This window comes from Moschus berezovskii, chromosome 9 (genome assembly GCF_049115385.1).
Source record: "Moschus berezovskii isolate FMDL1 chromosome 9, NW_MosBer_1.0, whole genome shotgun sequence".
NCBI classification, from domain to species: domain Eukaryota; kingdom Metazoa; phylum Chordata; class Mammalia; order Artiodactyla; family Moschidae; genus Moschus; species Moschus berezovskii.
This window is the reverse complement of record NC_142468.1, coordinates 13,490,854-13,517,507: the sequence shown is the minus strand read 5'-3', so window position 1 is coordinate 13,517,507 and position 26,654 is coordinate 13,490,854. Positions and strand designations below refer to the sequence as shown.

The 26,654-nt window shown below is 44.0% G+C and overlaps 1 protein-coding gene across 9 annotated transcripts in view; it reads left to right on the top strand.

Moving 5' to 3' along the window:
* The window catches only part of NRXN3 (neurexin 3), a 1,766,916-nt gene that overhangs the window by 494,144 nt on the left and 1,246,118 nt on the right, over positions 1-26,654 (top strand). For all 9 annotated transcript variants that reach the window (XM_088840264.1, XM_088840266.1, XM_088840265.1 and 6 more), the window contains 2 exons: positions 14,840-15,278; positions 22,581-22,964. In XM_088840264.1, coding sequence (XP_088696390.1) covers positions 14,840-15,278; positions 22,581-22,964 — 823 coding nt within the window. The remainder of the gene's footprint in view (positions 1-14,839; positions 15,279-22,580; positions 22,965-26,654) is intronic.

The following is a 26,654-nucleotide window of genomic DNA, read 5'->3' as shown; positions in this document are numbered from 1 at the left end:
TATGAGACCCCATAGATGGCAGCCCACTAGGCTCCCCTGTCCCTGGGATTCTCCAGGCAAGAACACTGGAGTGGGTTGCCATTTCCTTCTCCAATGCATGAAAGTGAAAAGTGAAAGTGAAGTTGCTCAAGTCGTGTCCGACTCTTAGCAACCCCATGGACTGCAGCCTACCAGGCTCCTCCGCCCATGGGATTTTCCAGGCAAGAGTACTGGAGTGGGGTGCCATTGCCTTCTCCGGACAGTCCAGGCTACAGGTGAGCAGTCATCTTTTAGCAGGTTGCAGAGTGAGAGGCAGTTCTAGTGCTGAGCTTCATCAGGCAGTCTCCTAGAGCATCTTGCTAGAATTTGCAATTGGGCTTTTTGCTGCTGCTTCTCTTTGTGTTCTGCCAAGATACACAAACTAATGACAGCTGCCATTCTAGGGTGCAGAACTTTCCATATTTATAGCTTAAAATATAAGCACATTTCCTAAGCATACACAATAGGGAAAGCAACTAACTGTTCAGTGGTTCCACCAGATGCTTTTAGCTGTGATACTTCAGTTTTCTATATTCTTGTTTCCTCACTTATTGTCAAGCAGAATGAATGTAGAGGCTTCTTTTTGCCTTACAGTCCTCTTTGACTTAGAGGCATCGGGGTATAGACTGTGATTTTCCTTGCCCTTCTTTCTCCCCATTCTTCTCCATCCTCCTAAAATATATATACTGACTTTGTGCCAGGCACTGGAACAGACCTTGGGAAACGCAGGAGAAACACTAAGTCTTCCACTTGAGAAACTCCCAGTCTAATGGGGATAGATAGGCAATTACATCACAGCATGATAAATTCTATAATAGCAGAATATGGAGCTGTGGGAGCAGAGGGAAGGGAATCAGCTATGGGTCAAAGTGGAATGGGCAAGAATCTTGGGAAAGGCTTCCGAAGTAGGTGATAGTCGAACTGTGCCTCTTGTGTGAGCAGTAGTTATTCAGATGGAAAATCTAGGTGAGGCTTATGCCAGGAATGGTTCATTGGAAGAACTGCAGAACTTTGGCAAGGTTGGTGGTGATGAAGATGGACTAGATCAGGAAGACTTTTATGTAATACTTAGAAGTCTGCATTTGATTCTGAAGTTGGTACAGAACCATTGAAGAGTTTCAAGCAGGAAAGGACATTTTATCCCCAGAGAAAACAGTAAGATGATCAGAGTCTTTTCTAGTCCTTGGAATAAAAATAACAGTACATGCCTAGTGATTCAGGAAAGCACATTTTAAATTTTGTCACCTTTCTAATCAAACTGCTAAAGGCTTCCTTTCTACTCTAATGGTTCCTTTTTCCCCAACTGCATAATGACTGTATTTTTAGAACTTTTCATAATGAAGTACCACCTACTCATCTGATCTTAGTTCCCCTCTTTGTGACATGTGACTTTCACTGTAGCCAGGTTGGTGCCCGTGTCAAATACTCTCAGACAGACAGAAACGTAGGCATTCATGGGGGTAGATCTGTGTCGTACTTAAGAAAATATCAGACCAAGAATTAAGAGTGTATTAACTTTGTTGAGCCTCAACTGTGTGCCAGACACTGGGGATCCATTAGTTGCCCCATCAGAAATGCACAGCCTGTTTATAATGTCTAGAAGACCATACCAATGCCATTCCTAAAAAGCAGGGGGAAGAGAAATAGAATCTGGACTGAGTTTCTGATTACAGACCCTAGCACACTCTTTAACTGGAGTGACAGGTATCTCATATAAAGCATCCTCCAAGATTTCTAAGCATTTCATATCAGATTATATTTCACATTACCTTTGTCTTCCATGGTCTAGAGCTAACGTTATTTAACATATTTACATGGATTTTCTTTTGTTTCCAATATTCTTAATTTGCATTAGTCAAAGTGCTAGTTGCTCAGTCATGTCCAACTCTTTGCGACCCCATGGACTGTAGGCTGCCAGGCTCCTCTGTCCCTGGGATTTTCCAGGCAAGAATAATGGCGTCGGTTGCTGTTCCCTTCTCCAGGGGATCTTCCTGACCCAGGAATTGAAGCCAGGGCTCCTGCATTGCAGGCAGATTCTTCACCATCTGAGCCACCAGGGAAGCATACTTTAAGTTGGCTTAATATTCTTCGTTTATGTTATGTTGGCTTTCATGTTAGAGGGTAGCCAGAATATAAGTAGGTTCACCTCCAGTTTCAGCTCTTTGACTGGTGATGACTTCATAGAGCACTGCCTTGAATTCTGAGGCTTCATTTGGGTTCAAGGAGAAAGGGATAGAATAGAATTAGAGCAGTTAGCAATGCCATCTTCCAGAAAGGAAGAAGAGAAATATATATTTGCCAATATGGTGCTAAGAGATGGGAGAGTTTTCTGTCCAGTTGTGGCTTAAAGGGTCACCTGGAAAACTTTTCTAAATTATTTAGAAACCTTTTCACTATTCACTGATAAGGCCTATCTTGGAGAACTATGGCCCATACATGGACATTCACATCTTATTTCTTTGCCTAGTTCTGCCAAGTGTATGGTCTATCTATGCCAAGCTCTTGGTTAATTAATTTAGCAGAATCTTAGAAGGTTCTAGAAGAATGATAAATCCTGAATTGACACATCTTACCTCTTGTGATAGACTGGACTTTTATGGTACCCTAAATACTTTGGCCATCTCATGCAACGAGTTGACTCACTGGAAAAGAGTCTGATGCTAGGAGGGATTGGGGGTAGGAGGAGATGGGGACGGCAGAGAATGAGATGGCTGGATGGCATCACCGACTCGATGGACATGAGTTTGAGTGAACTCCGGGAGTTGGTGATGGACAGGGAGGCCTGGCATGCTGTGATTCATGGGGCCTCAAAGAGTCGGTCACGACTAAGCGACTGAACTGAACTGAAATACCCCACAGATTTGGTTGGCTGAAAATCTTTTCTATGGAACACATAGACATATGTGCCTAATCAACCTTTTAGCTGAATAAAAGTCCTAAGACTTCCTGGTGGTCCAGTGGTTAAGAATCTGCCTGTCAATGCAGGGGACACAGATTTGACCCCTAGTCGAGGACGATTCCACACGCCATGGGGCAACCAAGCCTGTGTACTGCAGCTATTGAAATCTGCATGTTGTAGAGTCTAAGGAAGTTAGACTTCCTTCTTGAAGAATAAAATTGAGACCTTCACTATGCCAGAGATTGGAAGTCTTCAACTTAAGTGTTTCTGTCTGTAGATGACCACAGACTTACATGATCATTGCTTTCTCTTAAAGAATCCATCAGGGGAATAAATGCTTGCCTAAGTCTTCAGGCTAAGTGGTGATGACTTGCATCATTCGTGAGGCTCTGGAGCTGGCACCCATGGCCCTGGTTTATAAGGTCAGACTAACTGGTTGGTGCACAGTGCTTGCTCGTGTGTTCCTCTCTCTGGGTCAGGCTTTTTTTTTTTTTTTTTTTATGAAGAAGAGTCTGACGACTTTGCTGATCAGTCTCGGTACTGAAGTTTGTCTGGACTCTTCCTATGACTCCAGCTTGCTTTCTGTCCCTTTTATTTTTTCCTGTCACTCTTGAAAATGGAACATTCAGTTCAGTTCAGTTGCTCAGTCATGTCAGACTGTGCGACCCCATGGACTGCAGCATGTCAGGCCTCCCTTGTCCATAACCAACTCCCGGAGTTTACTCACACCCATGTCCTTCGAGTTGGTAATGCCATCCAGCCATCTCATCCTCTGTCGTCCCCTTCTCTTCCCACTTTCAATCTTTCCCAGCATCAGGGGCTTTTCAAATGAGTCAGTTCTTTGTATCAGGTGGCCAAAGTTTTGGAGTTTCAGCTTCAGCATCAGTCCTTCCAATGAATATTCAGGACTGATCTCCTTTAGGATGGACTGGTTGGATCTCCTTGCAGTCCAGGGGACTCTCAAGAGTCTTCTCCAACACCACAGTTCAAAAGCATCCATTCTTTGGTGCTCAACTTGGAACCATGGACCAGGGATTATAAACTGGTGGTCTTTGAGATCCAGCTTTCAGATGTGTATTGTTTGACCCTCAGAGTGTTGGATCACCAAGCCTTTTTAAATTTATTTTTTTAATTCATCTCTAATGGAGTATAGTTGCTTCACATGTTGTGTTAGTTTCTACTGAACGAACACAACAGATGAATGAGTGAATCAGCCACACATATACATAGATTTCTTCCCTTTTGGATTTTCTTCCTGTTCAGGTCACCACGGTGCATTAAGGGGAGTTCCCTGTGATAGTATGTTCGCCGAACCTTTTTAAAACATTTTTTAAATGTATTTAATTTTTAATTGAAGGATAATTGCTTTACAGCGTCTTGTTGTTTTCTGTCAAACCTCAAGTTTATTTAATTGCCAGTTTTTCTCCTACAGGTTTCAACTTTCTCTGGAGTCTTTTCGGCCTTTACTTTGAGCCTCAGGACTCTCATATTTCTTGGCTCTTGCCTTCTGAGTCTGAAACTCCCTTCCCATTTTCTATTTCTGGGGCTCGGTTTTTATCTTTGGCAGACCCTGAGTGCTGTGAGCAGAATAGCAACCCTGGAAATGATGTCCGGGGTGTGCAGCAGTGGGGGCTCAGGGCCCCAGCCTGGGTGTCAGCTGCAGCTCGGCAGGCGAGTGAGTCTGTTGACCCCTGTTAGCCAGACCAGGGGTGCAGATGTGGCCTCGGCCTCGCCAAATATCAGCTTCTCTGGCTTTGGAAGCTAAGAGGACCATCTGCTGCCCCATTTGTGCTAGAAGTTCACTGTTGGAATTTGGTCAGTGGTACACTGTGGCAGAAAATGACGTGAAGGATCATGAATCCTAAGTCTGTACAAGGTCCTGGCGTGTGTGAAAGACAAAGAATAGACACCACTAGTCCTTTTCATGTCTTATAAATGCCGCACTAGGCAACTATGTAAGTTTTTCTTCCTAATTTGGCTGCATTAGGTTTTGGCTGTGTGTGGACTCTCTGCACACGGGCTTTAGCACTTGCAGCCCAGGTCCTTCGTTGTCCCAAGGCTTGTGGAATCTTAGTTCCCTGACCAGAGACCTACATTGTAAGGCAGATTCTTAACTGCTGGCCCACCAGGGAAGCCCTGGTTTAGTAATTTTTAATTTTTTATTCTAGCTTCAGAATTTGTTAAATCCAGAGTCTGTCGTTAGACTCTTGAGTGGACATGTGGCTTAGAACTTACCCTCACAGGGAATCTTCCCTTTCTTTTTATTTAATTAATGTATTTATTTTAATTGGAGGCTAATTACCTTACAATATTGTAGTGGAGTCTTCCCTTTCTAATGACTCCATGTCGGGCTGTCCTCTCTGCTGATCTAGGTATGGCTTCTCACAGAAAATAACAACATGAAGAAGTGATAACTCCCATTTATTGAGTGCTTCTGAAGCACCAGAAACTGCTAAAGCACTTTGTAGCTATGACATATTACCTCAGATATCTCTTACAACCCTGTGAAATGAGACATGTTACCTGTAAGTCTTTGTCGTGAAGAATGTTAACCATTGTTCAAGGTCACACAGCCGGCAGGGGTGGAGCTGGACTCAGACTGTACTTAGAGGCGGGAAGTCCGTGATGTTGACTGCTACCTCGCGCTGCCACCTGAGTCCCATGTCGGATTTAATGAAGATATGAGCATTTATTAAGCACCTCTACAACGAGGTGCTGGTTCAGATTTTTAAAGCTGTAATGCATATGTTTTGCTGATAGGATATTTGAGGTTTACTTAAAACAGTAAGACCCGTGCTTACTGAAAGGTAACAAGGTTGAATGTTTTGAGTGACAGATAAGTTGAGTAGACACTCCCTAGGAAAGAAAATCACCACCAACCAGAGTCATCAGTTGCCTGAAGGGCGGAGGGGGAAGTAATAGAAAGTGGGATGTGTGATTCTGTGACTGCCCCAGACACAAGGTGCTTTCCCAGGGCTTCTTATTTATTTACCCAGAGTAGAAATGTCACACAATAACAAGATTACGCCCCGGTTTATCTAGAAACTGCACCATCCTGAAAGCTGAAGAGAAAAAGCTCATTTCATTATTATCTATTGTCAAAGGATTAGGTTGGGGTAGGGAATAAATCTTTGTCTGTTGCTGGTCGTATGTAAACTGCTCTGCACACAGGTATAACGTCAAAAGGCTTTACTGGGATTTGTTGTCAGCACTGTTCCACCCCAAGGCCCCTGACATTGGCTTTTCGCCGCTCTGTTTCGTCTGGCCCAAATACTCCAGAGGATGTCCCCCAGAGGCCTGACTTCAGACACCTTCCACTGACCTGGGTCAGAACAGTGGTGCTCCGTCATCAAGTCACGGGCCTGTGAGTCACAGTCCTATAAGATGATCTGGTGTTTATTTTTTTGTATTGAAATTGCCCTATATGTAGACAGAAGTTTACAGGCACTTCAAAAACAAGAGAAAAGAAAGGCCAGGTGGTAAATCTGCTCTTCCTGGACAGAAGAAACAGAACCACAAGGCCATCTGGGCACCACGGGGCACAAACCCACACTCCCAGATTCCTTCTGGGTCCCTTGCTGGACCGCACAGGGATGTGGCATTTACCGCAGAATATGTGAATGTATATTCCCAGAAAGCTGAAAACAGCGTCCTGAGTGTCCTGGGATAAGATGGGAGAGGGAGGAAAATACTCCCATGAGCTCTTGATAGGCGGCGACTGTTTTTATTGTATTGTTCTTGCCATCATAGCTTGCCTTACCCCTGGTATTGTTCCTGTGTGCCTCGTGCCTCTGTATCAAAGGTTAGGGAGACATACAAGAGGTGTTGTTCTCAGTTCAGTTCAGTCGCTCAGTCGTGTCTGACTCTTTGTGACCCCATGAACCGCAGCACGCCAGGCCTCCCTGTCCATCACTAACTCCTGGAGTCCACCCAAACCCATGTCCATTGAGTCGGTCATGCCATCCAACCATCTCATCCTCTGTCATCCCCTTCTCCTCCTGCCCTCAATCTTTCTCAGCATCAGGGTCTTTTCAAATGAGTCAGTTGTTCTCAGAGAGTGTTTTAACCCTGAGCTTCTGTCCACAACTGTTTTACTATCTGACCTTCTAAATACTCCCATGAACTGGTACCCCTTAGATTCATACTCCTGGGCTTGCCGTATTCTTTGAGCACCATGGAAGAGTTTAAAAAGCACAGCATGTAGATTAGAATAACCTCTCCTGGGACTTCCCAGGTGGCCCAGTGGTTTTGAATCTGCGTGCCAGTGCGGGGGACAGGGGATCGATCCCTGGTTCAGGAAGATCCCAGATGCCACAGAGCAACTAAGCCCGTGTACCACAACTACTGAAGCCTGTGTACCTGGAGCCCGCGCTCCACAACAAGAGAAGCCTCCGCAATGAGACGCACACACACCGCAACTAGAGAGTAGGCCCCACTTGCCACAACTAGAGAAAGCCTGCACGTAGCGATGAAGACCCGGCACAGCCAAAAACAAACAAATATTAAAAGAACAGCAGTTTCGTTTCCAATCAAGGCCAATGGTCTGGGCAGTCAGGCAGACAGCTCCGTCATAGGCAGGCAATGAAAGGCTTCCAAGCTTATCAAATGGTGGGTATCAGCAAGGACCAGAGTAGTCAGAGAGGGCCTGGAGTGGGTTTGGAGGTAGAGCCTGGTGAAGAATCATCATTTAGAGGTTGGAGAGGAGAGGAAGGCACTGTAGGCTGGGAAACCTACATGATGAGCAAGTATGCAGAAGCCCTGACACCAGAGTTCGCAGAGAGGCCTCAAAGTGGGGAAGTGAAGGGTAGGGATCCATTAGAGAGGACAGCCCAGGTAGGAAGGGCTTAATAAGTCTGGATGGAGCTGGGTGTGTTTTATTGTGCCTGATTTAAGGAGTTTCTGCTTTATGGGTAAGCCTGCTCTACTGGAGAGCTTAGAAATGGCCACCCCTGGAAAATGACCTTGCCCCAGTGCAGTCAGAGATCTGGGTTCAAGTCCTGGTTATGCCCTTAAGGGACTGTGTGATCTTAGACAAATGCCTATCCTCTCTGAACCTCATTTCTGCAAAATGAGGCTAATGTTTCCTGTTTCACTTCCTTAATGTGAAAGATGCACATTAGCGTTTTTAAAGTGTCTGGCACATAATAGGCTCTTGATAAGTGCTGATGGTTTTTACTGTATTGCTCCTGCTATCATGGCTTGCCTTACTCCTGGTATTGTTCCTGTGTGCCTCTGTATCAAAGATTAGGGAGACATACAAGGAGAGGTGCTGTTCTGAGACAGTGTCTTAACCCTGAGATTCTGTACACAACTGTTTTACTATCTGACCTTCTAAGCGTAAGCTGCAAGTCCAGTTCAGTTGACTTTAGTTTGGTCACTCAGTCGTGTCCAACTCTTTGTGACCCCATAGCCTGCAGCACGCCAGGCTTCCCTGTCCATCACCAACTCCCAGAACTTGCTCAAACTCATATCCATTGACTCAGTGATGCCATCCAACCATCGCATCTTCAGTTGTCTTCTCCTATTGCCCTCAGTCTTTCCTAACATCAAGGTCTTTTCCAGTGAATCAGTTCTTCTCATCAGGTGGCCAAAGTATTGGAGCTTCAGCTTCAGCATCAGTCCTTCCAGTGAATATTCAGGACTTATTTCCCTTAGGTTTACTGGTTGGATCTCTTTGCAGTCCAAGGTATTCTCGAGTCTTCTCCAGCACCACAGTTCAAAAGCATCACTTCTTCGGTGCTCTGCTTTCTTTATGGTCCTACTCTCACATGCATACATGACTACTGGAAAAACCATAGCTTTGACTAGACGGACCTTTGCTGGCAAAGTAATGTCTCTGCTTTTTAATATGCTGTCTAGATTAGTCATAGCTTTTCTTCCAAGGAGCAAGTGTCTTTTAATTTCATGGCTGTAGTCACCATCTGCAGAGATTTTGGAGCCCAAGAATATAAAGTCTCTCATTGTTTCCCCATCTATTTGCCATGAAGTAATGTGACCAGATACCATGATCTTACTTTTTTGAATATTGAGTTTTAATCCAGTTTCTTCACTCTTCTTTTTCACTTTCATCAAGAGGCTTTTTAGTTCCTCTTTACTTTCTGCCACAAGGGTGGTGTCATCTGCATATCTGAGGTTACTGATATTTCTCCTGGCAATCTTGATTCCAGCTTGTGTTTCATTTAGCCCAGAATTTTGCATGATATACACTGCATATAAGTTAAATAAACAGAATGACAGTATATAGCCTTGACATACTCCTTTTCCAATTTGGAATCAGCCTGTTGTTCCATGTCTCGTTCTAACTGTTGCTTCTTGACTGGCATGCAGGTTTCTTAGGAGGCAGGTGAGGTGGTCTGGTATTGCCATCTCTAAGAATTTTCCACATTTTGTTGTGAGCCACACAGTCAAAGACTTTGGCATAGTCAATGAAACAGAAATAGATGTTTTTCTGGAACTCTCTTGCTTTTTCTGTGATCCAGTGGATGTTGGCAATTTGATCTCTGTTTCCTCTGCCTTTTATAAATTCAGCTTGACCATCTGGAATTCTTAGTTCATGTACTGTTGAAGCCTCACTTGAAGGATTTTGAGCATTACTTTGCTAGCCTGTGAGATGAGTGCAGTTGTATGGTAGTTTGAACATTCTTTGGCATTGCCTTTCTTTGGGATTGAAATGAAAACTGACCTTTTCCAGTCTTGTGGCCACTGCTGAGCTTTCCAAACTTGCTGGCATGTTGAGTGCAGCACTTTCACAGCATCATCTTCCAGGATTTGAAATAGCTCAACTGGAATTCCATCACCTCTACTAGCTTTGTTTGTAGCGATGCTTTCTAAGGCCCATTTGACTTCACATTCCAAGATGTCTGGCTCTAGGTGAGTGATCACACCATTGTGATTATCTGGGTCATGAAGATCTTTTTTTGTACAGTTCTTCTGTGTGTTCTTGCCACCTCTTCTTAATATCTTATGCTTCTGTTAGGTCCATACCATTTCTGTGCTTTATCAAGCCCATCTTTGCATGAAATGTTCCCTTGGTATCAGTAAGTTTCTTGAAAAGATCTCTAGTCTTTCCCATTCTGTTGTTTTCCTCTATTTCATTGCAGTGATCACTGAAGAAAGCTTTCTCATCTCTCCTTGCTATTCTTTGGAACTCTGCATTCAAATGGGTGTATCTTTCCTTTCCTCTTTTGCTTTTCACTTCTTTTCTTTTCACAGCTATTTGTCAGGCCTCCTCAGACAGCCATTTTGCTTTTTGCATTTTTTTTCCCCCTTGGGGATGGTTTTGATCACTGCCTCCTGTGCATTATCATGAACCTCCATCCATAGTTCTTCAGGCACTCTATCCGATCTAATCCCTTGAATCTATTTCTCACTTCCACTATAAAATTGCAAGTGATTTGATTTAGGTCATACGTGAATGATCTAGTGGTTTCCCTACTTTCCTCAAGTTAACTCTGAATTTGGCAGGAAGGAGTTTGTGATCTGAGCCACAGTCAGCTCCTGGTCTCGGTTTTGCTGACTGTGTAGAGCTTCTCCATCTTTGGCTGCAAAGAACATGATCAAGCTGATTTCGGTGTTGACCGTCTGGTGATGTCCATGTGTAGCGTTGTCTCTCATGTTGTTGGAAGGAGGTGTTCACTATGACCAGTGCGTTCTCTTGGCAAACTCTGTTAGTCGTTGTCCTGCTTTATTTTGTATCACAGGCTAACCTTGCCCTTGACTACTCCAGGTGCCTTTTGACTTCCTCCTTTTGCATTCCAGTCCTGTATGATGAAAGTGACATCTTTTTGATGTTAGTTCTAGAGGGTCTTGTAGATCATCGTAGAACCGTTCAGTTTCTCTGACATTAGTGGCTGGGGCACAGACTTGGATAACTGTGATAATGAATGATTTGCCTTGGAAACGAACAGAGATCATTCTGTCATTTTTGAGATTGCCCCCAAGTACTGCATTTTGGATTCTTTTGTTGTCTATGATGGCTACTCCATTTTTTCTAAAGGATTATTGCCCACAGTAGTAGATATAATGGTCATCTGAATTTAATTCACCCATTCCAGTCCATTTTAATTCACTGATTTCTGAAATGTCAATGTTCACTCTTGCCATCTCCTGTTTGACCACTTCCAATTTGCCTTGATTCATAGACCTAACATTCCAGGTTCCTATGCAATACTGTTCTTTACAGCATCAGACTTTACTTCCATCATCAGTCACACCCACAACTGGGCATTGTTTTTGCTTTGGCTCTGTCTCTTCACTCTTTCTGGAGTTATTTCTCCACTGATCTCCAGTAGCATACTGGGCACCTACCGACTGGGAGAGTTCATCTTTCAGTGTCCTGTCTTTTTGCCTTTTCATATTGTTCATGGGGTTCTCAAGGCAAGAATACTGAAGTGGTTTGCCATTCCCTTCTCCAGTGGACCATGTTTTGTCAGAACTCTCCACCATGACCCGTCCATCTTGGGTGGCCCCACATGGCATGACTCATGGTTTCATTGAGTTAGACAAGGCTTTGGTCCATGGGATCAGTTTGGTTATTTTCTGTGATTATGGTTTTCAATCTGTCTGCCCTCTGATACATAAGGATAAAAGTCCTAAGCACATCTTATTTGATAATTCAAAATCAAAACTCTTTTAAAAGGATTCAAAATTGTACAAACATACTTACACATGGTCAAAGAATAAAAGATAGTGTGCAGAAGGAAAATATCCATAAAATTGTCAGAATTATGGGGGGCATCGTGTCAGAAAGCATTCCTCAAGAAAGCAGCATCTAAACTGAGATCAGAAGGACAAGGAGTGTGTATTGGATGTAGATCAGAGCAAGAAAAGTGTTTAGTAGGGAACAAAATGACTCAGACGGGCAGGTTGGCAGGGGTTGGGGTGGGGAGGTAAAGATGCCAACCATGGAGCTTCTTAATTGAATATCACTGGGCTACAAGGTGCTCTCCTGTTCCTTTCTTATTGGTAGGAGATCCTCAAAAGAACATCAGTTCAGGCCCCTGCCAGTTTTCAATAGTACCCCAGTACTGCTGGAAAACACGGTGTACTATTGTGTTCCTAGGTTTCTAGGAACCATTTAGGATTCTCTACGTTCTACCAGGTATAATATCCCATTTAATCTTGATAATTGCTCTGGGGCTGGAGGGAAAGGGGAACAGTCCTGGAACAACTATTGAGTCTCCTGCCTTTGGAAATAAATACAATGGGACTCAGAGAGGTTACTCAGCTGTCAGTGGGAAAGGGGTGGAAACTGCAAATAAAGAGACAAGTAATTTCCGGGCCATGGAGTAGCTAGAGAGTTCATTTTCAAAGAGCTTTTGAGAGAAGTCTTTGTCTGGCCAGTTCCCAGCTGGGCTTCTCTTGTCTGTGTCTCCGGAAATCTGCATTCTAGTCATTCACTGTCTGTCCCAGTCGTGGTTCTGGACCCTTCTCACAGAAGACTTCCTCTTCATAGGATGCTGCGTTTTTTAAAAAGGCCCTTTTCTTTTTATCCTTCTGCCTCCTGTAGAGATGTTTGCGTTCTTTTTCCGTTTATTGTTCGATGGGGCTGAGCCTCAGTCTGTCCCTATGGGTTGCCCTATTGTTCTACGTTAATAATTAACCTTTCCAAGAGTTCTGGTCATAGGCATTTAGCCCAAATGCAAAGAAAGCTGCAGTTTGGTTACGACAGAGAGCTCTCACATGCTGTTGCATGGGGATTAGAAAGGAGAAGCTGCTAGCCATTAAACATTTTTCATTTCTTTCCTCACTCACTTGAGTGATTGCCTGAGAATCTTGCAGTTTTTTTATTTTCCTTTTGCACATGGTCAGTCCACTAGAATTAAGAAATTTAGCTTTTGAACTGCGAAGTTGAACATGAGTGATTTCTAACGTGTTATTAATGATGAGCTCATGGGTGCTGGTAGTACAACCTTGTGCTGAATGTCCACAGGTGGCAAAGCACATGGACTCTGGAGCTAACTCACTGGGTTCAAGTCCTACTCTGGCACTCAACTGGCTATGTGACCATGGGCTGGTTCCTTAACTACTGTCCGTGTCTGTTTCTGCATCTGTAAAATGGGAGAATGGTGTTAGGTACCTCAAATGGGTGTTGTCAGGATCTGATGGGGTGCTAGACCTCAGATCCTGAGTACGGTGCCAGGTAGGGGGTGCTCAGTAAATGTTAGTATTGTTACTGTTCTCAGTGTTACTATGATTTCACCCATGGTGAAGGCTGTATGGTAGCAGAGACCTTTTCAATTCTTTGTTGTTAATATGAAACAGCATATATCTTTGCTTGATTCTCTCCTCATGTTGGGAGAGAGAAGAGAAGCAATTCTACAGCTAGATGTTTGGGATTAAATGATACATACTGGAATGATTCACTCAATTAACTTTTTATCACTGAGATGAGTTGTAAGAGTTTAGCACTTAAGTCTTGTTATTTTACTGAAAATGGAGATAAGACAACTTTCTCAGGGCTGCAGAAAGGACCAAGTGAGTTAACAGCCACCCTCAAAACAGCTGAGATGTTTGTGCCCAGACTCTGTGCCCTTTCCAAGTGCTTCCCATGTAGGAACTCATTCCATCCTGAAGAAATAGTCTATTCCTATATTCCCATTTTCAAAGGAGGAAGCAAACCAGAGGATGTAAAATAACTTTGAAGTTCACTCAGCTTGGAAGCAGTGGATGTGGGACTGGAACCTAAATCGAGGTCCTGATTTAGAATTTGAATAAGATAATGTGGAGGACATAGCGGAGTGGTCTACATAATCAGTACTCAGATGCTAGCCCCTTGGCCCTCTGTTTTCCCCTGTTTATAGTTACGGTATGGATGTGACATTGCCTAGAGATCAAAGGACCAAGACCTATCTGAGGGCACTGCATCAAAATTCAGTTTTAACAACAAAACCTCTTTGAAATTCTAATTTGAGGAACAGGATTAATTCCTACTTTTACACAGGTTATATAAGGTTTCAGTCAGTTCAGTTCAGTTCAGTCGCTCCGTTGTGACCGACTCTCTGTGACCCCATGAATCACAGCACGCCAGGCCTCCCTGTCCATCACCAACTCCTGGAGTTCACTCAAACTCATGTCCATTGAGTTGGTGATGCCATCCTAGAAAGTCATAATTTTAAAAATGTTTTAGGGTGTTTCATTCTCTTACTTTGTATATAGAGGATACATGCAATATGGAGAAAAATATAGATCTTCCCTCCCAACTCAGTCATCTTTAAAACAAAATAGTACAGCAAGATACAGTGAAAAGTAAGTCTCTCTCCACTCCTGAATATTAATTCTACAAATCCTCTCCCTAGTGACCGTTTATAGTTTCTTGTGTTTCTTTCCAAAAATGTTTAATGCATTTGCAAACGTATATACATAAAATGCACACTTCCTAACACACACACACACTTTGCATAATGATAGCATAATGCGCATGGTTCTGTTCCTTGCTGACTCACTTCACAATATTACTGAAAATCCATGTCAAAACTGGGAGCACTACTTTGTTTTTGAGGGCTGCCTATTATTCCATTATAAGGATGTGCCAGCCAGTCTGTTACTGATGGTCATTTAGGTTGTTTCTGATCTTTTACTGAGGACACGTCAGTAAATATCTCTGGAAGTATTTGTGTCTGTGCAACTCAGTCTTTTTTGATTTCTGCTTGCATTGTGTAACTTTCTGATGCTGCAAAAAATCGGCCAGAAGGAAACAGACAAAGGACTACAGCGGAAATACAGGGGCTTATTCAGGGCTTGTGTGGACCTCAGAGGTTTGTGCAGGTGCTTTTCAAGTGCCGTGTCTCATGCTTCTTGTATTATTTCAGACTGTTGTGTCCTGAAGCTTCTTCTCGGGCCTTTTTCCTGAGTTCCCAGTGAGCGATGGGTGGTTGCAGCTTGCAAGATTGATTCATTTGGCACTTGTTTGACTTTTGACAGGTTGTTTATAAGAATAATGACATCCGTCTGGAGCTGTCTCGCTTGGCCAGGATTGGGGACACCAAGATGAAGATCTATGGTGAGGTGGTATTCAAGTGTGAGAATGTGGCCACACTGGACCCCATCAACTTTGAGACCCCAGAGGCTTACATCAGCTTGCCCAAGTGGAACACCAAACGCATGGGCTCTATCTCCTTTGACTTTCGCACCACTGAGCCCAACGGCCTGATCCTCTTCACTCACGGCAAGCCCCAAGAGAGAAAGGATGCTCGGAGCCAGAAGAACACCAAGGTGGACTTCTTTGCTGTGGAACTCCTTGATGGCAACCTGTACCTGCTGCTCGACATGGGTTCAGGCACCATTAAAGTGAAAGCCACACAGAAGAAAGCCAACGATGGGGAATGGTACCACGTGGATATTCAGCGAGACGGCAGATCAGGTAGGAAGAGGCAGGGTGTGTGCAAAGTTCCCCTTCCTTATAGTTTTTTTTTTTTTTTAATGTTTGCACTTGCTGATTCTTCTGCTATTCTCCTTAATGCTTGTTGTAAGATGTTGCCGAACAAGACACCTGTCTTATCAAAGGCTGACATTCTTCTCCTCATCTCCCCTGTCACTCACTGCACAATGGTTTCCGTGATAGCTCTGAGACCCTGGGACTGAGGATGGTTTTACAAGGAGCATTCGTACTGCTACCAAAGTGACTGTCATGTCACTGGTGTGATGGGATTTTTTTTTTCCCTTCTCTTCTTATTCTCCTTTTTCTTATCACCATAGAAACCAATTGTGACATCACAGATGCTGCATTATGTGATTACTCCTGTAGAATAAGCCACACTGTGCAAGGGTTTATGCAACGATACACCCTTCAATAATTGTCAAGAGTCATATTGCAGGGGAAAATTATGACAAGAAAGGAAAAGACAAATTGATTTTTCCTGAAGTCATGTTCAATTTAAAGCCTTCCTTTGGTGTAAAAGCCTATATTTCACTGTTTGCTCAGACCTCACTAACTCTCCCTTCCTCTTCGTAACCTTCTGCATTTGCTTCAAATGGCTTTGTTTCTGCAGCCATGGATCAAACAAGCTAGCCCCAGGCAGTACATAGCCACTCTGGAATAGTAACAAAGGATGGGAGTGGGGAAATGCAAATAGAGAAGCTGAGGCTTTGGAATGCCTGAACAGTCTGCCTGCTTTCTGTGGACATGTGGTGGTGAAGGTCACATCCTGTGCCATCAGAAAGGACATTTAACCCCAAGTAGTAATTAGAGCATTTGAATTTCGCATTTATTTCCTGATTCTCCATTTAGGTAGTATCATACTCAAGAAATGTCTCGACTCTGTTTGCCATATTTTGAAGGCTTTACTCTCCTGGTGCACACAAAAATGCCCTCCTTTTGGACATTTTTGTTTCTGGGTGCATTTGGCCAATAATAGAAAGCAGTAGGTTCCCCTAACAGGCTGTAGCCAGGGATGGCCGGGCATGCGTGGATGGCTCTTCTGCATCCTCCCAGAGCTGGAGGGATGGTGGAGATGAGCAGTGTTGCCCTTAGGAGGAGCCGCTTAGGTTCTGTGCAAAGTGCAGACGGGTGGCAGATTGCAGACCTGGATAGTTTATTGTCCAGCAGGCTGCCTTATTGATTGCCTGAAATTTGATCGGAACCAAGAGGCTTCAAATGAAATGTCCTTGTTGGGCAAGAATGAGCATTTTGTTCTTTTTAAGCAGAAAACACACAAACTTAATTTCTTCTGAGGCCAAATCTTTCAAGGTTTATCTGTAAATATGTTGGCAGGGGCGGAGCGAGAAAGCTGTCTGAGAATTATAAAGGAAACACTCCTGCTAGTTTTTAAGACCATGCACATTGGGTCTTTGGACTGGTCATGGTTGACGGCTTTCATGAGTGACTAACCTAGACCTTGGCACAGCTTAAATGTCACCTATCTGAGTCACAGACAGTCTAGGACGTGTAAAATTGCCACATATCTGTTTCTGTTTATTCTCAACACCAATTGCTTTTTCAAGTAGGGTGTTATTTTGTCTGGTTAGAACCATCAGTAAACCAATTTTTTGACAAACAAGTTTTGATTACAAAACACTTTAATTTTATACTTGGGTGCTATGGCATTGGTTAATACTTTGACATACTGATAAATTTGATCAAAACCTATAAAAATTTACTGAGTAAACAAGGAGGTGACAGAAGATGAGATGGTTGGATGGTATCACCGACCCAACTGACATGAATTTGAGCAAACTCCAGGAGATAGATAGTGAAGAACAGGAAGCCTGGTGTGCTGTAGGCCATGGGGTGGACATGACTCAGCTACTAAATACAACACACACTGATAAATTTGATTACAGCTTATAAAAATTTGCTGAGAAGCAAGGAGGTGATAGAGGATGACATGGTTGCATGGACTCACCAACTCAACAGACATGAGCTTGAGCAAACTCTGGGGTATAGTGAAGGACAGGGAAGCCTGGCATGCTGCAGTCCATGGGGTTGCAAGGAGTTGGACGTGACTTAGCGACTAAACAACAAAAAAATAATTTTCATATAAAAGCAGCATAACATTTAATATGTTTTTAAAATGTAGATTTATTTTTATTCAGAAATACTTTCATATTCACTGTTAATTAGAAGTTTAAAAATTCAAAAGGGACACAAAATAATTAGTCTTCAGTTCAGTTCAGTTGCTCAGTCGTGTCCGACTCTCCGCGACCCCATGAATCACAGCACGCCAGGCCTCCCTGTCCATCACCAACTCCCGGAGTTCACTCAAACTCATGTCCACAGAGTCGGTGATGCCATCCAGCCATCTCTCAAGAGTCTTCTCCAACACCACAGTTCAAAAGCATCCATTCTTGGGCGATCAGCTTTCTTCACAGTCCAACTCTCACATCCATACATGACCACAGGAAAAACCATAGCCTTGACTAGACGGACCTTTGTTGGCAAAGTAATGTCTCTGCTTTTTAATATATTATCAAGGTTGGTCATAACTTTCCTTCCAAGGAGGAAGCGTCTTTTAATTTCATGGCTGCAATCAGCATCTGCAGTGATTTTGCTGCTGCTAAGTCACTTCAGTCGTGTCCGACTCTGTGAGACCCCATAAACGGAAGTCCACCAGGCTCCCCCGTCCCTGGGATTCTCCAGGCAAGAACACTGGAGTGGGTTGCCATTTCCTTCTCCGCAGTGATTTTGGAGCCCCCCAAAATAAAGTCTGACACTGTTTCCACTGTTTTTCCATCTATTTCCCATGAAGTGATGGGACCAGATGCCATGATCTTTGTTTTCTGAATGTTGAGCTTCAAGCCAACCTTTTCACTCTCCTCTTTCACTTTCATCAAGAGGCTTTTGAGTTCCTCTTCACTTTCTGCCATAAGGGTAGTGTCATCAGCATATCTGAGATTATTGATATTTCTCCCAGCAATCTTGATTCCAGCTTGTGCTTCTTCCAGCCCAGCGTTCCTCATGATGTACTCTGCATATAAGTTAAATAAGCAAGGTGACAATATACAGCCTTGACGCACTCCTTTTCCTATTTGGAACCAGTCTGTTGTTTCATGTACAGTTCTGACTTAGAGACACAAAAACGGGTCTTAGAAGTTATGTCAAACTTGCAAGTTTTAAAAGTGACATTTATACAGTGTAATTTAGCTCTCATAAGTAATTTTTTATAATCAAATTATTTTAGTAAGAACACAATCACCATATTACCTTTTAGAATTTTTTTGTTTTACAATATGTTCTTGTCAATAGATTATTTAAAAATATTTAAACCTGATAGAAACTCATTTTTTAAACAATGTACCACGGAAGAAATACAGTATCAGAGACACTCCTGTCCTTTACATGCTGTGGAGATGGGAAATACTACAATTGAAAAGAAAAAAAAAAGGCTCTTAACGCATTTCCTGGGGATCACTTTCTGAATATTTACACTCAGGTCTATTGTTCTTTAAACGAGTTTAGATTTGAAGAAATTTCAGAGGAAGGCTTTTTTAAGAAATGAAGAACTTAATTTCATAGTGAGGGTATTTTCCAGTATGTTGTTCTTATCCAGTTCAGTTTAGTCGCTCAGGCATGTTCAACTCTTTGAGACCCCATGGACTGCAGCACATCAGGCTTCCTCATCCATCACCAACTCCTGGAGCTTACTCAAACTCATGTCCATTGAGTCAGTGATGCCATCCAACCATCTCATCCTCTGCCGTCCCCTTCTCCTCCTGCCTTCAATCTTTCCCAGCATGAGGGTCTTTCCAATGAGTCAGTTCTTTGCATCAGGTGGTTAGCATATTGAAGCTTCAACATCAGTCCTTCCAATGAATATTTAGGGTTAATTTCCTTTAGGATGGACTGGTTGGATCTCCTTGCAGTCCAAGGGACTCTCAAGAGTCTTCTCCAACACCACAGTTCAAAAGCATCAATTCTTTGGCGCTCAGTTTTCTTGATGGTCCAACACTCACATCCATACATGACCACTGGAAAAACCATAGCCTTGACTAGGCGGACCTTTGTTGACAAAGTAATGTCTCTGCTTTTTAATATGCTGTCTAGGTTGGTCATCCTTCCAAGGAACAAGCGTCTTTTAGTTTCATGGCTGTAATCACCATCTGCAGTGATTTTGGAGCCCCCCAAAATAAAGTCAGTCACTGTTTCCACTGTTGCCCCATCTATTTGCCATGAAGTGGTGGGACCAGATGCCATGATGTTAGTTTCCTGAATGTTGAGCTTTAAGCCAACTTTTTCACTCTCCTCTTTCACTTTCAACAAGAGGCTCTTTAGTTCTTCTTCACTTTCTGCCATAAGGGTGGTGTCATCTGCATATCTGAGGTTATTGATATTTCTCCCGGCAATCTTGATTCCAGCCTGTGCTTCCTCCAGCCTAGCGTTTCTCATGATGTAGTCTGTGTATAAGTTAAATAAGCAGGGTGACAATATACAGCCTTGACATACTCCTTTTCCTATTTAGAACCAGTCTGTTGTTTCATGTCCAGTCCTTTCTGTTGCTTCTTGAACTGCATACAGATCGCTCAAGAGGCAGGTCAGGTGGTCTGGTATTCCCATCTCTTTCAGAATTTCCCACAGTTTGTTGTGATCTACACAGTCAAAGGCTTTGGCATAGTCAATGAAGCAGAAATAGATGTTTTTCTGGAGCTCTCTTGCTTTTTTGATAATCCAACGGATGTTGGCAATTTGATCTCTGGTTCCTCTGCCTTTTCTAAATCCACCTTGAACCTCTGGAATTTCTTGTTTCACTTGAAGAAGACTGGCTTGGAGAATTTTGAGCATTACTTTGCTAGCATGTGACATGAATGCAATTATGCAGTAGGTTGAACAGACCAAATTAAAACAAATAGTTATAGAAACATTTTGTTGTCGTTGTTTAGTCCCTTAAGTCTTGTCTGACTTTTCTGTGACCCTGTGGACTTTAGCCTGCCAGGTTCTTCTGTCCATGGGATTCTTTAGGCAAGGATACTGAAGTGGGTTGCCATTTCCTACTCCCAGGGCTATTTCTGACCCAGGGATCGAACCCGCATGTCTTGTGTCTCCCGCATTGGCCGGCAGATTCTTTACCCCTGAGCCTTCTGGGAATCCCTATAACAAGTTAAGCGCATCTAATTGCGGTGCCTGCTGCTCGTCCTGAGGAATGTGAATGAGAGGTGATCTTGGGAACCTTTTCTTTTCATTCCCCAACTGGGGGACTGACTCGCAAAGCAGTTGTGGTCACACACTTAGACGGTTTTGCTCAGGATGAACTGCTTAAGGCTCCACTTTTTAAATCGGTTCCAGGTGCTGTTCTTCACTTGGCAATAGAAGCTCCTTGCTGTTAGTTGGTGATCAGATTTTTTCTATGGAATGTGGTGGGTAAAGAAAGCAAGCTGTCCAAGAAAGAAGATGTTGAGGCGTGCGTCCGTTTCTTAATTTGTAAAATAGGGGAAATACGAACGTCAGCCACAAGATTATTCTGAAGCTTGAGTCCAGAAAAGCACAGAAAGTACTAAAAATGGTGGCCGGGAGAGTCTTATTGTTATGTAGGTTTTTAAAAAAAAGATTTAAAAGCAAAAAGGCAAAGCTGGTTTCTCCAGGAGAAAATTTGCAAGGCAGAGTTGGGGGAGCAGGACTAACTTAGCTCCCCAGTGGCCCCTCATGCTCTTTCTGCTTTCCACCTCTGGGTAGACTTTGTGATTTAGAGTGTGCTTCACTTTCTTGATCTCATTTGATCTCCCGGACCCTTCAGGCTGTCTGTCATAGCCGAGGGAATTGAGACGCAGATGAGGCAAAGCTGGCTGATGGATGGCCCTGTTATCCTGGCACCAATAAAGTACTTTGAGAAGACTAAATTTTTGAAAGTTTTGGCATGACGTTCAGATATAAGTTTGATTTTTCAGTTAGGAAATTGATCTGCAATTGGGTTCAGGGACTGGTGCAGGGTTAGAAAGCCATTTAAGACTGGACCCCAAGTTCCCAGGTCAGGCTCAGGGTTCCATCTGTGATCTCGTGTGCCCAGTCCAGCTCTGATCTCATCTCCTGTTGACTTCCTCTGGCATCCTCGACTGTAGCCACACTCCTGCCTACCCCAGGGCCTTTGTAAGTGCCATTCCCGGTGGCAGACACATTCTTCCTCCCCCTGGACTTGGCATGCCTGGATCCTTCTCGGCATTCTGGTTTCAGCTTACCTGTCACCTGCTTAGAGAAGCCTTTACCAACCGTCCACTTGAAAGCAGAACCTGTCTGCTGTGGCTGCTGTACCCATTTAACTGCCTTTTTCCCACTTGCCATTTGTCCGTCTCTTTTGTTTATTTAGTGATTTATTTCTTTTCTCTTCCTCTGCTCTGGAACATCAGCTTCATGAGAGTAGGGGCATTGCTGTCAAATTCATGTCTGTGCCTAGAACTATACTAGAGATAGAACAGGTTCCAATACGTACTTGTTAAGTGAACACATGAAGAAACATGTTTCAGTTAAAATTTATCAAAAGCAATGAGTGTTGAAAATACATACTGGCTGGACTGGTACCTAAGACAAGTACAGAGGATATCAGCGCATGGAGAGAGAGACGGGAGAGCAAGTTCCATCCTTCTGGCAGTGGTGAGCCAGTGGTGAAGACTCGGGCGGGACTTACAGACTCTGTCCTAGGTACAGAGTAAAAAGCACCTTACATATATGAGCTCATCTGCCTGCAGTCCACAGGGTTGCAAAGTTGGACGTGACTGAAGCAACTTATAATGCATGCACGTAACCATCACGCCAACCTGTGAGGTGGGACAGTTCCTTTCCCATTTTACAGATGAGGAAATTGAGGACCAGAAAAGTGAAGTCACTTCTTCAGGGTTATCTGGCTAGTAGGTGGCAGAGCTAGGATTTAAACACAGGAAGGGATGGTGCTGCTGTCAACCTATATGGCATGCAACCTTTCAGCCAAGACTTTTAGGTAGAAAAAAAAAAGAGGATTTTAGGCACTGGCCACTGGGATTGTCCTGGGTCTTCCTCTGGGCTCGGCTATCTTAGCTGGCAGGGGCCAGAACCAAAGAGCCTGCGTTGTTCTTTTTTTTTTTTTTTTTTTTTACCATTTTGTGGCCTTTCATTCCCTGCTCACATGTTTCTCTCCTAGCCGGGACAGGCTGCTCTCCCATCTCACCCGCTAGGTTCCTTTCATTCGGTTCATCAACTGGGAGGCTCACGTGGGATGCCAGGAGGGCTGTGAGCTTACTGTTTGTCTTCATCCTCCCGTGCCAGGTACCATATCAGTGAACAGCAGGCGCACGCCGTTCACCGCCAGCGGGGAGAGCGAGATCCTCGACCTGGAGGGGGACATGTACCTGGGCGGGCTGCCGGAGAACCGCGCTGGCCTCATCCTCCCCACCGAGCTCTGGACCGCCATGCTCAACTACGGCTACGTGGGCTGCATCCGCGACCTGTTCATCGACGGACGCAGCAAGAACATCCGGCAGCTGGCGGAAATGCAGAACGCCGCGGGCGTCAAGTCCTCCTGCTCGCGGATGAGCGCCAAGCAGTGTGACAGCTACCCCTGCAAGAACAACGCCGTGTGCAAGGATGGCTGGAACCGCTTCATCTGCGACTGCACGGGCACAGGCTACTGGGGACGGACCTGCGAGCGGGGTGAGTCGCGCGGTGATACGCTGGGTGAGAGTGGGGAGACGTGCCTGGGCTTCCTTTGCTATCGTGGACACTTCCTTTGGCCCTCCCTGTGCTTGCGTGCTTCTGGAGGAGAATTTTCTTGGGTTCACTGTTTTCCAGATGACACCCTTTCTAGATCTGGATGTTTGGTTCGATTTGGTTAGGATTGAATCCTAGAGAGGGAAATTAGCATAAATAGGAGCTTGGTCATGATGCTTTTTTGATGGAGTGTTTGCCATCTTCTCTTTGAGAAGGCCAATACTTTTTCTTTGGGGATTCTGGGTGGGCTTACCAACTGGCTGTTTCATTTGTTCCTTGAACTCATACTTTTTGGGTGCTTTCTCTGGGCTAGCTCTCAGATCAGGTTTAGAAATACACTATAGAATAAAATAGCCCCAGCCCTGTTCTTTGGAACTTGCTGCCTAGTGGAATAGTTAGCTATTAAATAAATAATCACTAACGTGTTGAGTTTTATGAGGCAATGGTGTGTTGGTTAAGAACATGAATTCTGGGGCAAGACTGGGTGAGAAATGTGGCCTTTGTAGAGAAATATGAACTCAAGATAATATCTTTGAGACTTGATTTCCTTTTCTTTGAAATGGAGAGAATCAGTTTCCTTCCCTCATAGCTCAGTTGGTAAAGAATCTGCCTGCAATGCCGGAGACCCCCAGTTCGGTTCCTGGGTCGGGAAGCTCCTGTGGAGAAGGGATAGGCTACCCACTCCAGTATTCTTGGGCTTCCCTTGTGGCTCAGCTGGTTAAGAATCTGCCTGCAATGCGGGAGACCTGGGTTTGACCCCTGGGTTGGGAAGATCCCCTGGAGAAGGGAAAGGATACCCCCTCCAGTATTCTGGCCTGGAGAATTCCATGGACTGTATAGTCAATGGGGTCTGAAAGAGTCGGACATGACTGAGTGACTTTCACTTTCACTGTCTTTACCTGCTAAGTGAAGTGAAGTGAAAGTCACTCATTCGTGTCTGACTCCTTGTGACCCCCATGAACTATACAGTCCGTGGAATTCTCCAGGCCACAATACTGGAGTGGGTTGACCCTTCCCTTCTCCAGGGGATCTTCCCAACCCAGGGATCAAACCCAGGTCTCCCACATTGCGGGTGATTCTTTACCGCTGAGCCACAAGGGAAGCCTCCTACCTGCTATTAATCATGATTAAATGAGTCAATAGACTACTGCACTATGGAAAGCGTATAGTCAATGTCAGTGATTGTTATGGTCATAATTATTGTCATCAACATCATTAACGGGAAAGTACAGAAAAGTTTGGGATTCCTTTTCAGGGGATCCAACATACTGTAGGGATTCATAGAAAGCTTCTGCAAGAAAGAAATATGTAGGTTGAGACTTGAAATAGGTGTAATAGCTAGCTTGCCAAGGTGGGAGAAAACCATGTCTTAGATTGGAAGGACGTTGTGTGCCAAGACGTAGGAGATCATGGCACAGTTGAGGAACCAAACAGAATCCATAACTAAATGGAGTGGGGCGTGAGGGTGGGGGGAAGGGTGTGAAAGGTGGTGAAATGTTGGGGAACAAACAGTGGGGGCTGATCCTTTAGAAGAGACCATCTACCACTTTAACTTCTTACATTTGCACTGAATTTAATGTTTGGGTAAAAGGCAGAGATAAAATTAAGCAAAGAGATAACATCAAGGTACAGAAATGCCAGTCTATAAGCCCTGTCCAGATTGCAGCTTGGTTAATTGTTTTACATGCCAAGGACACACAATTCAGCTGACTGTCTATGAAGTGTCTAGCTTGATTTTATATGAAAGGATACTTTAAACAGTTAACAAAGTTTTTGTTGAGGGCATAGCTCTAGAGCTTCGAGAATACTGTGTCTGGAGTAGACATAGCTTCTGCCTCCAGAAGCTTATCATTTATTTAGCTGAAGAGGTGAGACATCTATACAGGAAGCATAGATATTTGCTTCTTGTATAGATGATGCAGGACACCTGCATGGGCTGAACTACTAGGAGAACATGGGAATTCAAAGAAGACTTTCCTGATTAGGGACATACAGGGCCTCATCTCTTAAGTATACCAGTGGCCAGACTTGTTCAAGTTGCAGAAGTCTGGTGATGAGAAGGGATCCTGGAACAGGCTTGGGTAACCAGTCAAGGGTTTTTAAGGACTCATTTTTTGAGGTCAACCATATAGCTAGCTAAAATGCCTTTCAAGAGAACTGCAAACCTTCACTACAGCTGGACCAAAAAAGAGGACACTGGATATTGGAATAAAGGAAAAGGAGCTTTCTTGGGGCTCATGGAAGTTAAATTCAGATTCACTGAATTTTCAGAGCAGCGACCCCAAAACATGAGCTGAGATGAGGAGGCGGCCATCTGGAACAGAAGTGGGCCTCATTTGGCTGGCCAGTCTGTCGAGCTCCTGAACGCTTTCCAAATCTCTTTTTTAGGGTAGACAATCTCAGTTGCTGGTTTGGGGAAATAGAAAGGTCATTTGACCACTGTGATACATGAGACCATTTGGATAGAAGTCAGGATATTGTGGATGGTTCACTGTTAAGGAAGGTAGTGTAAGAACCCAAGATCCCATCAGACATCTCTTTCCAACTCAAGGACCTTGTGATTACTGAAGACAAGTAGCAGTGACTGGAGACAGCTGTGCAAGGTGTCCCTGGGATCACCTTTCCACGGGCAAATCGGTGCAGGTTGGTCCAAGGTTTGCCAAATACAATGAAAGTCATTGCACCTTTTATGTTGTCACTTTTGACTAGTCATTAAACGGCAGCTGATTGGGGATATATGAGGGACATTTATTCCTGGTACAGTGCAGCCAAAAATCATCCATTGTGGCCAAATGAGAAGGAGCTGGCAAATTAAAGACATTTGATCTATACGTCGCTCAAATCCCAGACGGGTCCACTGATTGTTTTGTTCCCCAGCTAATTGTTTTCTGGCCCTGTATTGTTCCCGACACCGTGTTCAGAATGAGTCAGTGGAGTGTAAAAATGGTGGGACTCTACTTTGCTGGCAAAGAAAATAGTTTCCCTGTGACATTGTTTTTCTTTGTTGAAACTGATTCGTCAGCGGAGATGCTTTTGAGTCTCTTTTGTTCGTTTTTTCATACGTGCAGCAGACATTTGTTGAAGCCTGAATTTGTTCCAGGCCCTGCGTTAGAGGCTGCGAATGAAGGGGAAAAGGAAACTGACATAACCCCTGATTTTGATCACGGGGTGTATAGTCTTTGGGGAGAGGGAAAGGTGGGAAGTGTGCAAAGGTGTGGCAGATATCAGGCCTGATGTCTTAGGGGATCAGAAGGGCAAGCAGATGGGAGAGGCCACGCCTATATGGATGAGTGGTTGGGAAAGGGGGACCTGAGGTTACTTGGATTTTTTTTAAATCTCTTAATAACAAAACTATGGTTTCTCTCTGTCTCTGACCCTCAAAAGCCATTTCAGGCACTTCTGAAGAGTGGTAAAGGGTGAGTGTTAACATTCTTTATGCAAGACTGCCATCCTCTTTGGCACGGAGTGCTGCCCCACCCACCATAACACCATCAATGTGTTCATTCAATTTACAATTCTCTAATTTTTTTTTTCTAGAAGCAGTACTAAGCCTGAAAATCATTTGTACCAAATCTGAGAAGACCAGGACAACTCCTGAGGCAGTGTGTCCATCTAACCCCAACTCTGTCCTAT